A 14,959-nucleotide genomic window follows, 5' to 3' on the forward strand; every position below is an offset into this window, starting at 1 on the left:
ACATTTCTTTCATGGAACGATTATATAAGTTTTATATATTTCACCCAATTTTGAAAAATAATCAATTGGATATATTTTTTTTTTCCCCTAGCAACATCGTGGCGGACTAAACATTAAAGTTCCGATGCTTGAGAACAGGACGCCAGCCACTGGATGCGTTCGCTCGAGACCTTTGTGCCGGAGGACAAAAACGGCCGCCACACAAAGACAAAAGACAATAAGAGTGGCATATTTCAAATAAATGGTTCTCTTTATTCGTCATTGACTGTCAGACTAACAACGAAAAAGGGAAAGAAAAACAAAAAACACCTGTATTCATGATTCTAAAAAAAATAAAGAGAAAAAGAATGAAAAATAAAAACAAAGAGCAAAACTATTTCACATCCATGATTGTGTTTTTTTTCTAAATCATTGGTTTTTCAAAAAAAAAAAAAAAAAGGTAAATGGGGGAGAAAATTAAAGTTGCTAGCGTCATGAGACTCTGTATAGGTAAGGATCATTCTGCACATGGCCACCTGTGCGCTCAAGTGGGAATTTATGTGCTGTTATTATTTCAGCGTGCAAGCTAACCCCATGACCCTTAACCCCACCCCCCCCACCCCCACACGCGCAAATAAACACGCACAAACCTCTCAAACGGGATATACAAAAGCTTGTGTTTAACATTAAACAGTGCAGGGCCTTGACATTAACAGTAAGGGCCCTCACCCGCCCACGCCTCCCCCCCCCCTCTCCCCCATTCCCCGGCCCCCAAACCCCCCCCCCCCCCCCCCCCGCGTCCAGGTGCGCATTAACATCACTGAGGGGGTAGAACCCATTTCATCTACAAAGTGACAGGATAACAGAGCAAAGAGGACATGGGAAAGAGAAAAAGAAAAGAGAACAAAAAAAAAAAAAAAAAAAAAACACATTTGCTCGTATGCACAGTACAGCCGCATCTTTAATTCATCCTCTCATTGCTCATACACACACGCACACATACACATACACACGCACACACACACCCAACAGCCAAACAGTTAAAAATAGTTTCAGAGGAAAAAACAGGACAGGACCCTGGATACTGTTTGCGTTGTCGCTGTTTGGTGATGAGGGAGAAAATGTGTTGGGAGGTAGAGGCAGAGAGTCGGGAGGGGGGGGGGGGGGGGGGAGAGGGGGAGGGAGGGGGGTGTTGGTTGGTTTTTTAAGGGGAGCCAGACCCAAGCAGGTGCTATTTTTTGGCTTTGGGCCCCTTGGCTGAATTCCGTGGTGGGGTCACCGGTCTGCCAGCGCCGATCGGCCCTTGTCCAGCGTAAGAATACAACTTCTTATCGGCAGGCTTGAGGATCTGCAGGGAACAGCAGCGGACGAGAACGTTAGAACCCTCAAACACACCCGCTAGGGATGGAACCAGCACAACATGGTAAACGGACTGCCTTTATACAGCGCTTTCCTAACCAGGGGCCGCTCAAAGTGCGTTACAATATCGCCTCACATTCACCCCTTCATGCACACATTCACACAGCGACGGCAGCGTCAGCCACGCAGGGCTGACAGTCAGCTCGTCGGGAGCAGTCAGGGTGAGGGCGTCTCTCGCTCAGGGACACCTCCACACTCTCACGCTAGGAGGAGCCGGGGATCGAACTAGCAACCTTCCGGTTACCAGCCGACCCCGCTCTACCTCCTGATGAAGCCACATGCTTCTGCCCGATGTCCCTGAATGTCCAATACACCCCGTTAGCACGTTCACTACTAACCATGTGGCGACATGGAGCCAGACTAATGCACAGCAGCCTGCGCTCACAGTGCAGAGGAAAACTGAGCGCTGTTGACAGCGTACCTGGAAGGAGCACATGAGAGTCTCGTCCACACTCATCATGGCACCGGCGTTGTCGAACTCCCCGCAGTAGTTGGGGGCCGAGAACAGCGTGACAAGTTGCCTCTTGGCGAAGAACTCGTAGCCGTCTTCTACCACCTGGGGAGGGGCGGAGGGGCGGTCAGCGCAGAGTTGGCATCACAGGAGAAATGCTAAACGTTTGTTTTGACAACATCGCTCGCATTGAATGTCAACAATTTAAGATCTAATGCAAGGTTAACAACCAGGGTTTCTGTAGGTTCAAGATATATTTAAGATCCTTAGGATGCGATCAAGACCTTATTTCACATCCGTACGGTCAAAAAAATACAAAGGATAGGAAGGAAAAACAGTCTGTGCGTAACTCGCAAAGTAAACAAAATGCACTTTGCATTTATGGAAATTGGTTCCGTGTTGGTTCGATTTGTCGTTCTGTTAGAGAGTAATGAACACACATTTCCCCCCAGAAACACATTTAAGCTGAAGATAATGCAACCGTGTTTCAATAAACAAACACTTTTTTAAGACTAAAGCAGGACCTCAGCGACCCTGCTTAAACAGCAGCACTAAACGAGCTGACGGAAGCTTCCGGCCCCTCACCTGATGTGCCCTGCATATAAGGTCCATGTCGTGCTTGTGCAAAAATTTGGCCACCACGTCGGCGCCGAACGTGAAGGAGACGCCGCGGTCGTTCTCTCCCCAGCCCAGGACGTCTTTGTCGGGGTCGGCCCACAGCAGGTCGCACAGCAGGCCCTGGTCGGGCACGTCCGTGGGCCGCATGACTCTGCGCACCTGCTCCATGGACTGGAGGTCCGGGGACAGACCTGTGGACAACGAGAGGGGGGCCGAGACAACGGTCAATGAGCACAAGCGTCGCCACCATTTTGTGCATCATCAAAGAATCCTCGATCGGGTTAACGTGGGGGTGATGATATGTCATCAGGTGTGAGTGATTAGCCATTACACGCCGTTTGAAAATCTGCCTTTTCCCCTTTGCCCTAGTGACATCACAAGTGGGTGTGTCCACCTAGTATGTATACCGGATTGATCAGTCAATCTGATCTATCCAGCATACTTATTAGCATTCTTATGTCACTTCTTATGTCACTAGGGCACAGGGAAGGGCAGACTTTCAAACAGCTTATAATGGCTAATCACACTCACACCCGGTGGCATAATATCGCCCCATTAAGGCCAGACAGGCTGATTAGGAATGACCGACTACCTCCGTGGCAGCAGAAGATCTTCTCGTCTACGATGGCAGCCACGGGTAAACAGTTAAAGCAGTCTGTGAAGGTCTTCCACAGCTTGATGTTATATCGTCGCTTGCCTGCGGACAGAGAAGACGGGGACAGAAATGAGCACCAGCGTGAAGGGGGCTTCATGAGAGACTAAGGCCCTGTCCCAATTCTCCCCCTTCCCCTATAGATTTGAGCCCTAACCCTAGATTTTGCACGTTCCCACAAAGGGGGTAGGGTGTCCCAATACTTAAGGGAGCAAGGGGGAGTGCTGTTTTTCCCCTTTAAAAAAAAAAAAACCAACCCTTGAACGCTAGCCAGCTCAGTAGCTGACTTGCAGCTAAGGGCACTCAAAGCAAGTGTTCTTGTTAAGGGAAGAGAAACGGGACTGGGCCTAGGAGCGCCGTGGTCCTCCTGATACTCACACTCGTCGTAGAAGCCGTAGATGCGGTTGATGGAGGCGCACTCGTGGTTCCCGCGCAGCAGGAAGAAGTTCTCGGGGTACTTGACCTTGTAGGCCAGCAGCAGGCAGATGGTCTCCAGGGACTGCTTGCCTCGGTCCACGTAGTCGCCCAGGAACAGGTAGTTGCTCTCGGGCGGGAAGCCTCCGTATTCAAACAACCGAAGCAGGTCGTAGTATTGGCCATGGACGTCGCCTGCGGAGGGGGGGGGTGGCGACGGCAGAGGGTTAGATTGTTATGGCCACACCCTGGTGGCAAACTAAACGGGCAACAGCAGTAGCTCAGCAGGTAGAGCTGGTTGACTGGCAACCGGAAGGTTGCTAGATCGATCCTCGGCTCCTCCTAGCCGAGTGTCGAGGTGTCCCCCGAGCGAGACATTGTCTTGCTCGAGGACACGTGAATGAATGGGTGTGAGTCGCTTTGGATCAAAAGCGTCAGCAAAGTCCCCTAAAATGTAAAAAACGCAACGCTCTTTCTCCTATCCACTTGGTAACCCTGCTGGGCTCCTGGTGGCCGCAGTCAGCCGGTGGCAGTGTGGGGGCGGTGTCAATGTGAGGTCAAAAGGGGCACTGCTGTCTGGGAGGACTCACCGCAGATCTTGAGTGGCGCTTCCAGTTCCAGCAGGATGGGCTGGCTGAGAAAGATTTCACGAGACTTGAGGCAAAGGCCGCGGATCTCGTTCTCCGTCAGCTGGACATTCTTTCCCGGACGAGAGCCCTTGACTGGAGTAGTGGAAATAGAGGGGGAGAGAGAGAGAGCAAGAGAGAGGACGCAGGAAGCAGAAGTGAGCAATGGAAACGGTTGAAGTACGTGCATGTGTAGAGAACAGAAACTATTGTGCCAACATACGGATTGCATGGCTTTGTTAAAACCCACAACATCGGAAAATATTTTGACAATAAGGGCCATGGTTGTGGCGTTGGATAAATGCTCCAGACACTTCAGACCCATCAGACACAAGACAACTCGTGGGGAGCAAAAACATTGAATAGTCGATAACACAGTAGCTAACAAACAACACGTTTCCTGGTTAAGAGCAGAGCCAAGATCAGCCTGTGAGTGCAGAGCTGCACCCATGAGAAAGACATCCAACGCCCCCCCCCACTGCATCACTGATGACGTTATCGCCGCACAGGGACTGCAAAGGTGCACGCGATTCACCACAGTCAGCAGGAAAAAGGGGCTTGCTTCAGAGTTCAAAGGCTGGTGTTCTGGGTTGAATTGTGCAACGTCTGACATACGAGAAGACATCTTCCTAACCGATGCGGTCAGGTGAGAGCCTCAGCACCTCGCTCAGCTATGGTCTTGTCAGTGAACATCACGTTCTGCTCTTTCTTGCTTTCATACCGAAACCAATCTCAGGTCAAGATAAAAAAAGACAACCCAAACTTGTTAAAAGGAATCTTGAACCTCAACATGAACCCGAGGCCCAAGAGATGGCGATCAGAGCACTCCGAGACACTAGTTTTACATCTGCACGAACATGCGCCTGCTGGAGTGAGTGTGGTCTACACTACAAATTTAGACGGTGGAGTGTACGATGGCCTGTGTGCTGTGACCATTTACAATTCAGACACCACAACGCAACTGACTGAGAGAATTTTAATTAGAGCTGGGGGGCGTATCTAGAAAGTTATCCCCTGCATGGATTTATTGGAATTGTAAGTAGAATTTCCAAGCAAACCAAATATCAATGCATTTGGAAATAACATCTCTATGAGGAGCATGTCCTCACTTCAACAATCGATTTGTTTTTATTTATTTACCAATTAGGCATCACTGGGTACAAGTAACACCCAATTCCTTGGATGAGGAGACAACAAAAATATCAGCCCTAAAAGGGAATTAGGAAGCGAGGTCCTCACAAGTGAGAACGAGGTATCAATACTGTGCAGCGCTGCTCGCCTCTTTAAACCTGGATTACTCCTGGCTAAGCCCCAGCAGAGCTTACTCCAAAGTTAACCCCGTGGGCAGCGGGCAGCAGTGAGCTCAGAGCCGGTCGGTGGACTGCCTAACAAAGGGGCTTTCTGCTGCGCTGATCATGGGGCAGAAAGGAAAAGGTTGGATCGGCACAAAGCAGGACGGCGGGGGGGGGGGGGGGGGGGCGGGGAGCCAGTGGAGTTGGGATCAACAGTTAGTTTAGTCAAGCCTGGCCCTCCACTTAGCCATGATGTCATGGTTCCTCCGTTGTGCTTTCAGCAGCACAGGGGAGAGCGCGGCCCCTGTGACTGGAGCCATTTACGTCTAATGCACGCGTAATCCAATTTAAAAGGAAGTCCCACCCCCCTCCCAATGCATTTCATTGGTTTTGGTCATCGAACAAGCGTGTGTGCAGGCAGGTGGGTGGGTTAACAGTGCAGGACCCTAAAAGGTGTGCTTCCACCACACACACACACACACACACTACCTTTATGACCGAATTAAACACACGTCTAGACAAACACGGCGAAGAACAGCAATTAACCAAAAAAAGGGAAATGATTATAGTCAGACGTAAAGGCGGAATTTGAGAAAGGGGAAAAAAAAAAAAAAAAAAAAAAAAAAAGGTCAGCCCTGTTACGCAAGAGGATATAAATACTGCCATTATCTGCCCTGTTTGTTTTCCACTGTGCCGCGCCGGCAACCTTATCACGGACTCAGTGAAACAAGCTGTGTACAAAACAGACGCTGCTCCACCACCACCACCACCACGGCCCAGAAGGCACATTCTTTGCTTTCATAATGCCACTAAGTTCCACGAGACTCAGCGGGGAGAACAGACTCGGGCTTGGATGTTGACACTTAGAGAAAAAAGGAATCAAAGCCGAGTGTGTTGCCGTCGCAGCCCAAGTTGAAACGTTTTTTCTTCTCATAAAAGAAATGACGAGTCGAAGAAAAGTGTGATTTAAGAGGTACAATTTAAGTGCCATTTTTTTTTCTACAGCCATTCATGAGTGAATTGCTCTGTGAGAATGTGATTTCTGGTTGACTGTGCACTTGCACACCATACTTAACAGTTTATACCTGTCTTTACTGTTACATACTGATGACACTGCACCATCTATATTAGTCGTTAACATTTACATACTCTGCACCTTACTGCCTTTTGCACTTGGTTGGTTAATATCCAACTGCATTTCCTCGTCTCTGTACTTGCACCCTGCACAATGACAATGAGGTTGTATAATATAATCAGACCATTCTGATTTCAGACCAATCCCGGCTCATTTCTGACCAATCAGTGCATCTCTCTCTGCAGTCCTGATTAGTTTGGAGAATCCAGCGTGCCAATCATTCTCTAGGGATGCAAGACATACCAAAAGAAAGATATCATTGAATACACGGTTCCACATTTCAAGCATTTTTAACCGGTAGAGTGACTTGTTTTAGAGATAGCGTGATGAACTTCTAAACACCGGTTTTCATGATGCATGCAGCCATGGGGGACGTTTTGAAACCCAAGGTATTCAGAGGAATTGCCTACACCGCCACAGCAGAGCTAAGCTAAGCTTCTACACAGCTCACTTCCAGTTCTGATGTCAGGACGTTCCTGGCAGGCGGCCATTATTGTAAAGCTTTTCGAATGCTGAGGGGAAGTTAGTCTAGGGAACTTGGCCTGAATCTGTATTAAAACTTGTTGTCTGCAACAATGCATGAATGCACAACAGGCGAAGGCTTTAAGACTATTTGATGATATATCCTGCTCAAACGTTGCCAAAATACATAACATAATAGACGTATGATGAATTGTTTCATCATTGTTATTGTTTATGACTTGCTTAACGAGAACTCGTTGACGTTTGCGCCCCTAATCTTGACCCCTGTGAGGGCGTGAATGGACTGCTCAAGGGAGGCGCCATGTATTTTTTTGGGGGGTTGTTCATTTCTAAATATTGCTCTCTTCTGATAACTTTTTCTCTACTACTCTCATTTCAACTACAGCTGATGAGTCCTAAAAAAAAAAAAAAAAAAAAAAGGACTTAATTAAACATGCCATTTTACAGATCATTCCTAATGCATCCGTTAACGTGTTCATGTTCAGGAGCGATGATTCACAGCCTGCAGTACCACAGAGCATTAGTTCTGAACCGGTTTGGGCCGCGGGGGCATTTTGTGTGAGTCTCGGGCTGAGTGGGTCAGGGACTGAGTGGGTCAGGGACATCTTAGAAAAGAAGGTTGATCACAAGGATGAGGCAGCGAGAGTGCAGTAGCCTACAAACCAACGTCATCACACACAGCAGCGGAGCTGGAGACGACATTTAAAAATGTAACATTCAGCCCTAGTCGAATAAGCACATGCCAAACCATAATCTTTAAAGAACTACAGTTTCGGTAGCTCATGAATGAACCAGTGCTTCAATGGCTTACTATTCCTTCGAGTTAAACCCCAATTGTTATGATTTTTTTGCTCACTGTTTTTTTTGGTAATTCCTTGACGCACTGATGTTTACTGCAATATGTGTTGAGAAGTAACAATGAAAATGGGTCGTGACCCAAGGACTCACGAGTGTGGGTTGTGGGGCTGGACCAGTCGATAACAGCTGCCGTAGAGCAGCCACAACTTGTGCACCATTTCTGCACCGCGCTGCTTCAGTTAGATGCAGGTCACCGTTGGCAGAAATGTCTTCCTGCAGCGGTCCTACACGCTTGGTTTAAATATAAACCGAATCTCAACTCATCTCCACACTGCAAGTGCACTGAAAGCACGCCTCTGGTTGAGAATGGGACAGCTGTGTTTCAATACAGAGCAGCGGCTCCAGAATTATATATACAGCCTATAATGGAGGAGGTCATGCTCACTGCGGTCCCACACTCAACGCTCCCCTGCTGAACTTTTAAAACCGTAAGGCAGGGATTTGAACCTCAGGAGTGACATCGCGCCGGCTTGCGTTAATCTGAAACAACATCAGGCTGCTCTGAACACAGAATATATATCTAGAATCCTTGGGTCAGCCTCAGCAGACACGAGGACTCTGGTGAAACACAACATTAATGAATCGTAATGAATACACTGGGAGTTTCAGGAGAGCCATGTGTCCCTGCACACTCCTTCAAAGTGCAGAATTAATGGCTGGACCAAGTCCAGCCAGTGCAATGTTTGCAATGAAAACACATGAAAGCAAAATTACCTTCATGGTCCACACAAAACTGGGTGGCCAAACTTCCAGATCAAAGAAAAGCGTGCACAAACCTTGATTTATATTTTGTATAGTCTAGTGATGACCAACCATGATGATCATAGCTCTTCATAATAATAGCAAGCCTACTTCAGAAGAGCTTTGTTTGTAATAAAAACACCGCAGGGGATCATGCTGGTGTTAGCAAGAGAATATAGCGCAACTACAGACCAGAGATAACGTTTCTATTCCAAAAAAATAAGAATAGATTTCTGTATGCAGGCAACAGAAAGGCAACATTGTGCAATATTCAAGCGTGCAGGAATGATTACTTTTCTTACCAGAAAAACGATGCTGATAAAAGTGGCATTGGAACAATGTGCTCTCAAAGACCATTAGAGTTGTCACAAGATTATCATAACCTTTACACAAAGCACAGCTTAACAGCCCTTGGTGTGCATTCTGCAAAAAGCATCGGTGCTTTACACAAATACATTTAATTTTCTATAAAGGGCCTTTTAACAACAAAAATCCACAACGGGACTGAATATTTAATATAAAAGTGTGTGTTTGTGTATCAAACAAACTTGTGGATTATACTCCATGCCACTTAAATGCACTCCACCATTTCAGTGCCAAGAATCCCAGTAGTCAAAATTGTACTTTGATCCCAGACGTTCATAGTAGTGTCCTGATCAAACCACTACATCAGGACGGTCTCTCATTAATCCAGCTCCAGTGCAACCCTTTGACGGACCAGTACAACCCATGGTCCCTGGCAATGGGAGAAACCCCCATCGAGCACGCACCAGAAAGCCTCGCCAAGCACCGGTCGATGTCACCATCAGATTCTCACAATTGCATTTCTGCACCACAACCACCACCACCCAAAAGTATAATCGTCCCCGCCAGAGAAGGCCCACCACTCCCGGGGTCAAGAGAACCCCGCATGGACCCGCTTACCTTCAAGGAGACGCTGAATGATGGAGTCGATGTTTAATTTGTCCGGCTCCGCCATTTTCTTTATTTTCTGACGTTCTCGGGCAGCTAAGTCCTCTCGGCTTCTCGTACTTCAACCTTCAAACTGCGACCAAAACACACCACACACACACACACAAAAAAAACAGTTTTAAAACCACAGCTCCGTTGTTTTAAGGATCTGGTTTGTATTTGTGTGTGTGCGCTAGCACCGCGCTAGCCCGTCGAACCCCGGCGGAACCACACAGCAAATCAATGAGCTTTGGCGTTAGCTTAGCATAAGCTAGCTCCCAACCCCGGGGCACAGTGCTAAGCTAACTCGGCTAGCGGATAGAATGCGCTCCGGAGGGACTGAAGGGGACGGAATATTTACCTGGTTCGCGGCTCCGACCGGACAACAGTTCTCCCCGTGTGTGTGTGAAAATGTACCCGGCGATGGTGACTGTGGGCCCCCTTCTCCTTCGCAGCGCAGGCCCCCCTCTCTTTATCTTTCCCCGACCGCGGAACTTAAAAAAAAAAGGGCCGTGTTTTTCACACTCTCGCAGGGAGGCTGGGACGTAGTGATGTCTTTTAAATCTGCTCGGTGCCGATTGGTCCGGCGGCGGGGTTTAGCACTTGAAATGGTGTGCTCCGACTGGACGGACGCGGCATCCGTCATGCGGTTTAAGCACCTCCTCGACCATTCAAAATGGCATCTGTGGGGAAAGGCCTCGGAGGGCGACGCCGAGTGGTCATGTTGGGAATTGCAGTTCGTTGTTTTTTTTTCTTCTTTTGACACGGGATGGGTGTTGTTGGTGAAATTATCCCCCCCCGTCCGAGTGGTGAAGGCCTTTCACGCGCTATAGAAACACTCATTGAAAAACTGTTTCTCATTCCAATTGTCGCCCAATATCTCTGTCTCACCCATAAACAGATATTTGAAACATAGGCCATACTCTACAAGTTTTGTGTGAGTTGTAGTTGAGCTGGAACTTTGATGAGAATTAAAGACACCATCGTTTGAAAATATAATACACATATTCAACAAAGTATTTGATTTATAGCTAACAATATTAATATTTCTCTCACATGCAACACTATTAGTTGATTAGTTTCCTTTGTGTCGTAAACAATGAAACAAAAGGCGCAGCCTCTGAAGCACACTGTGACAAGTATGTTGAAGAATGTTTCTTGATTCAGTATCAATCTGCAATCTATTTTTATTTATTTTTTTACTTTTTATTTTTTTTACTTTTTTTAAACTTTTTTCTTTGCAGAAAAGAAGATAGCATCTTCCATCAGTCTGGGCGTGTGTGTGTGTTATGGTGTGTGTGTGTGTGTGTGTGTGTGTGTGTGTGTGTGTGTGTGTGTGTGTGTGTGTGTGTGTGTGTTAGTGTGTGTGAGTGAGGGTAACTGGTATGAAACATCCATAACTCGTAAATCCATAAATCGTTTCCCAACCTACTCATCTTATTTCCCCATCTTTTTCCATGGCCTCTTGCCACAGTCCCCTAATCCAGTTCCTCGTCACTACCCCCAGCCCGCCCTGGTTCGTCCAGCCCAGTATCCCTACGCACATCCCACACAGTGCAGACGCACACAGGCACACGGGGGGGGGGGGGGGGGGGGTTCACATTGGGCGGCCCTCGGAAGAGGAGGGAAAAGAGGGACGACATTCCCGATGACTCACTGACTGCTGTTGTTGTTTATGGTCTACTCAACGGTGAATGGTTTCACAAACAACCTGAATCACTCACCTGGATCCAAAAACAGCTGCTCCGAGCTCACCTGTGATCCAAAATGTATGTAATATTAGAACATATAACAGTGCATATCTTCTGACATGATATTGTTCAAATTAAAATGGGATGTGGCAGGGTTTCGTTTCAAGACAAACAGGCAGCCAGGATTACCACGTATAGGAAGCAATTCTTTGCATTCTGTGGGCGACCGAAAAGCGAGGGAGAGAGATGTAAAGGACAGGTTCGGTCTTGTCCTGCAGGGCTTCTCTCCTGCATCTCTTCCCTGTCCATCTTTAACCCCACCCTACACCTTGCATTCCTCTATAAGAACCCCCGACCCCGCGCCACAGCCCACTATTCACCGTCGGACCAGCAGCCTTTTATCAAGCAGATTCAACTTTTCAAAGTAAAATATCTCAGATTCATTCTCATTTCTTTTTTTATCGAGGCGAAAGAGCATCACTTAAAAGGTAAGAATAATATTTTAAATTGATGTAGCCGAACATGAGAGAATTGGTGTAATGCTATTACTTAATTAATTGTACTTATTTAGTGGGCACAAGTAACCATTATAAAATGTAAATATACTTTTAAACTAGGGTGCATTATTGAACCATTATTAAACAGCAGTCAACAGTAATAAGCATTAACTAACAGTTAACAGTAAACCAATGGTCTAGTAATCCTTACGCTAATACAATATAATAATGCTTATTACTGCATTAACTGAGTTTTATTTTTGGTTAATTAGTTATTTAGTTCCCTTATTGTAAAGTGTTACCAATCAAAAGTTAAGAGCAGCTTGATATCCATTCAAATTCAATGTATGGACTAACTAAATTGCAATGTCTTGGTTATATTAAAAAATTGTTCATCTTGTGTTCCTTAACCTTCATGAGTGATTATATAAACTAGACGTTTTTTGGCTGGAGGACTGAAGTTTAGCTGCAAACCCGCCCAAAATAAAAAAAAAACCTGGTCCCTTCTCCCTCCAAAAAACCCCTAAATCTTCGTCCTTTTAGTCCAGGAGATATTATGCATCAAAACAACATCACAACAAAAAAAAAAAACTTTTCCAAACAGAAAAAGATTCCTTGAGGTGTGTAGCTCCGGGTATCTGACTAGAGGTCTTCGGAAAGAGAACAAACAAGCCAATCCCATCACTGCTCAGGTTACTGTGAAGGTGTGGCCCGGCCCCTCCACCAAACACACAAGCCTGTCCGGACTTGTGTCTGAGCCGGGTCTGTTTGGAAACATTACAGCTCTGGGCTACGTTATTCGTGTAGAGGCCTGTGTCGATGTGAGCTCTACTTATACTCACTCCGAACATTGTACAGGAGTGTAATTAAACGCCTGCTAAGCCTGCGACTGTGACTCACCGTTGACATATTGCAAAGAAAATGACAGGACGTTCATTGAGATGTAATCCTCCCCCCACCTCCCCCTGGTGTTTCACAGCAGAAGCCACACGGTGCCTGCTGGCATCAATGCTCTTCAATGCACATCAAATGTCTCTTCTGTAAAAAAAAAAAAATTAATTAAAAAAAAAGACAGACTGATGTAAAGGGATGATGTAAAAATGAGGGTACCTGCTGTGCTTCCAGAATGGGCTCCTCCGGAGTGCAAATTGTGTGCGTGTCCCTCGGGATCCTGGGCCTGGTCGGGGCCATCGTGTGCTGCGCCATCCCCAGGTGGAAGATCACGGCCTTCACCGGGCAGAGCATCGTCGTAGCGCAGGTGAGTGGATGGATGGAGGACTTCTGTTGTCCTTTGTTTCGTCTTCAGCATCACAGCAGTCGTTCGTTTGTATCGACTTGTCGAGTTGTTGTTCTGTTTTCTTGCCTGTTTTCGTCTTATCCAGGTCTGTGTCCAATTTTATTTTAAAATGTGCCATTCAAATGCAATAGAGTAGGATATTGTCTCCATCCGATGGAGCGCCTACATAACAACTTTAAACAATAATAACATGCTGGTTTGGACAACAAAGACAGAAAGCGATCCATGTTCTTGACTAACTTACAAGGCCTACATCCTATTCTAAATCTCTGTACATCTCTCTCCCTCTCTCCCTCCCTCCCTCCCCCTCCCTCCCTCCCTCCCTCCCTCCCTCCCTCCAGAGTGTCGAGGAGGGCCTGTGGATGAACTGCGTGGTGCAGAGCACCGGCCAGCAGCAGTGCAAGAAGTACGAGTCCATGCTGGTGCTGTCGTCGGACCTGCAGGCGGCCCGCGGCATGGTGATCATCAGCTGCATGCTGTGCTCCCTCAGCCTCCTCATGCTCTTCGCCGGCGCCGACTTCACCACGTGCGTGGAGAGCGACCACGCCAAAGCCAAGATCTCCCTGGTGGCGGGCATCGGGCTGATCCTGGGCGGCCTCCTGGTCATGATCCCCGTGAGTTGGTCCGCCCACAACACCGTGCGCAACTTCAACGACCCCTTGGTGCCCGCCAGTCAGAAGAGGGAGCTGGGCGCGTGCATCTTCGTGGGCTGGGCGGCCGGCGGGCTGCTCATCCTGGCCGGGGGTCTGCTGTGCTGCTTCAGCAAGGTCAAGTCGGGGGGCTCCGGGGGGGCCGCAAAGTACTACAGCAACGGCGGCGGCGCCTCCGCGCCCAACAAGAACTATGTCTGAGGTGGAGGACAGCGCGGCGCGGCGAGGGAGGGACACGAGGGCCGACACATAGGCAGGGCGGTTGTTTTTTGGGGGAAGGGAGTATTGTAAATACCATGAAACAAGTGCATAGCTTGTGTCATCTTTTTTTGGTGTTTTACTTTGGTCTTAGGTTACATTAGGTTACAGGGTTTTTAGTGAGGTTATAAGCCGACTAGTCTCTCATACAAGTGTCTCGTGGAACAAGGTGTGGAAACGGTCACTTCTTACCAGTCAATGAACAGACATTGTTTGTCTTGGTTTTTGTGAATTTGTTTAGCATTTGCCGTCGTATCCAAACCTGTTTCATTCTTCCGGCATTTTTTTTTTGTTATTTCAATGTCTTAAATGTAATAAAGGAAGATTGTGTACATTTTGTTGTTGCTTGTATTTTTTGAAGGCCAGTATTTGGTTCATGTTTTTTGTGCATTTGATGTTGCACGAACCTCCGGATAATAAACCAAACACAGCGGCCATGCAGTCCTGTCCCCGGTCGAGCTCTGCGCTCTATTGAGCACATTTTCTCCTCGTGTAACGTTTTCTTTAAGAAACAAGTCAAGACGCTCAGGTAGAATTTTGAAAAACAAACATTTTATTGCAAACTATGGAATGCATATATTATCGTTTGTTGTGAAAGTATTTCTAAAAAAATATTTCAGGAATGTTTTGAATTTGCCACCGGAAGTTATGTATCATGGCTCGTCATACAACCCTCATGGAAGCAAATCACTGGCACAATGTTTTGAATTCAAATAATATAATTTTGTATATGGAAATGTAAACACCATTGAATTCATAACATTAAAATGATGACCTCGTTTTTCGAAGTACAATATTTTACTGCTATAAATCCAGTGGTGTTTACACTACCATATATAAAATGAAGCAGCACTACTGCTGCTTGAGTTGGAGCTCATTCACCGTCTTGGTAAGCTCCTCCAAAGCCTGTTTCAACTGCTTCACTTCCTTCCGCAAGCTTTCAATCT

At 47.0% G+C, this 14,959-nt stretch overlaps 3 protein-coding genes across 3 annotated transcripts in view; 1 reads left to right on the forward strand and 2 right to left on the reverse strand.

Moving 5' to 3' along the window:
• Positions 1–747: 747 nt before the first annotated feature.
• Positions 748–10,145, reverse strand: ppp1caa (protein phosphatase 1, catalytic subunit, alpha isozyme a). The gene is made up of 8 exons (XM_084488400.1): positions 9,981–10,145; positions 9,593–9,713; positions 4,124–4,255; positions 3,498–3,728; positions 3,060–3,164; positions 2,435–2,658; positions 1,820–1,954; positions 748–1,327 (listed from the first exon to the last, which is right to left on the reverse strand). Exons 2-8 carry the CDS (start codon positions 9,645–9,647, stop codon positions 1,211–1,213), a joined length of 999 nt encoding a protein of 332 aa, XP_084344526.1. The 5' UTR covers positions 9,648–9,713; positions 9,981–10,145; the 3' UTR covers positions 748–1,210.
• A 2,788-nt stretch (positions 10,146–12,933) lies between these two features.
• Positions 12,934–13,955, forward strand: cldni (claudin i; the record flags this gene model as incomplete). Its single annotated transcript, XM_084463381.1, has 2 exons — positions 12,934–13,065; positions 13,446–13,955. The coding sequence occupies 2 exons, from the start codon at positions 12,934–12,936 to the stop codon at positions 13,953–13,955; spliced, it is 642 nt and encodes a 213-aa protein (XP_084319507.1).
• A 587-nt stretch (positions 13,956–14,542) lies between these two features.
• coro1a (coronin, actin binding protein, 1A) overlaps positions 14,543–14,959 on the reverse strand; it is a 7,973-nt gene continuing 7,556 nt past the window's right edge. The window contains exon 11 of the mRNA XM_084470008.1: positions 14,543–14,959. This exon is cut by the window's right edge and continues 1 nt beyond it. Within this exon, the coding sequence (XP_084326134.1) occupies positions 14,865–14,959 (95 nt within the window). The 3' untranslated portion in view covers positions 14,543–14,864.

Source organism: Micromesistius poutassou, assembly GCF_964030765.1.
Source record: "Micromesistius poutassou genome assembly, chromosome: 1".
Lineage (NCBI taxonomy): Eukaryota > Metazoa > Chordata > Actinopteri > Gadiformes > Gadidae > Micromesistius > Micromesistius poutassou.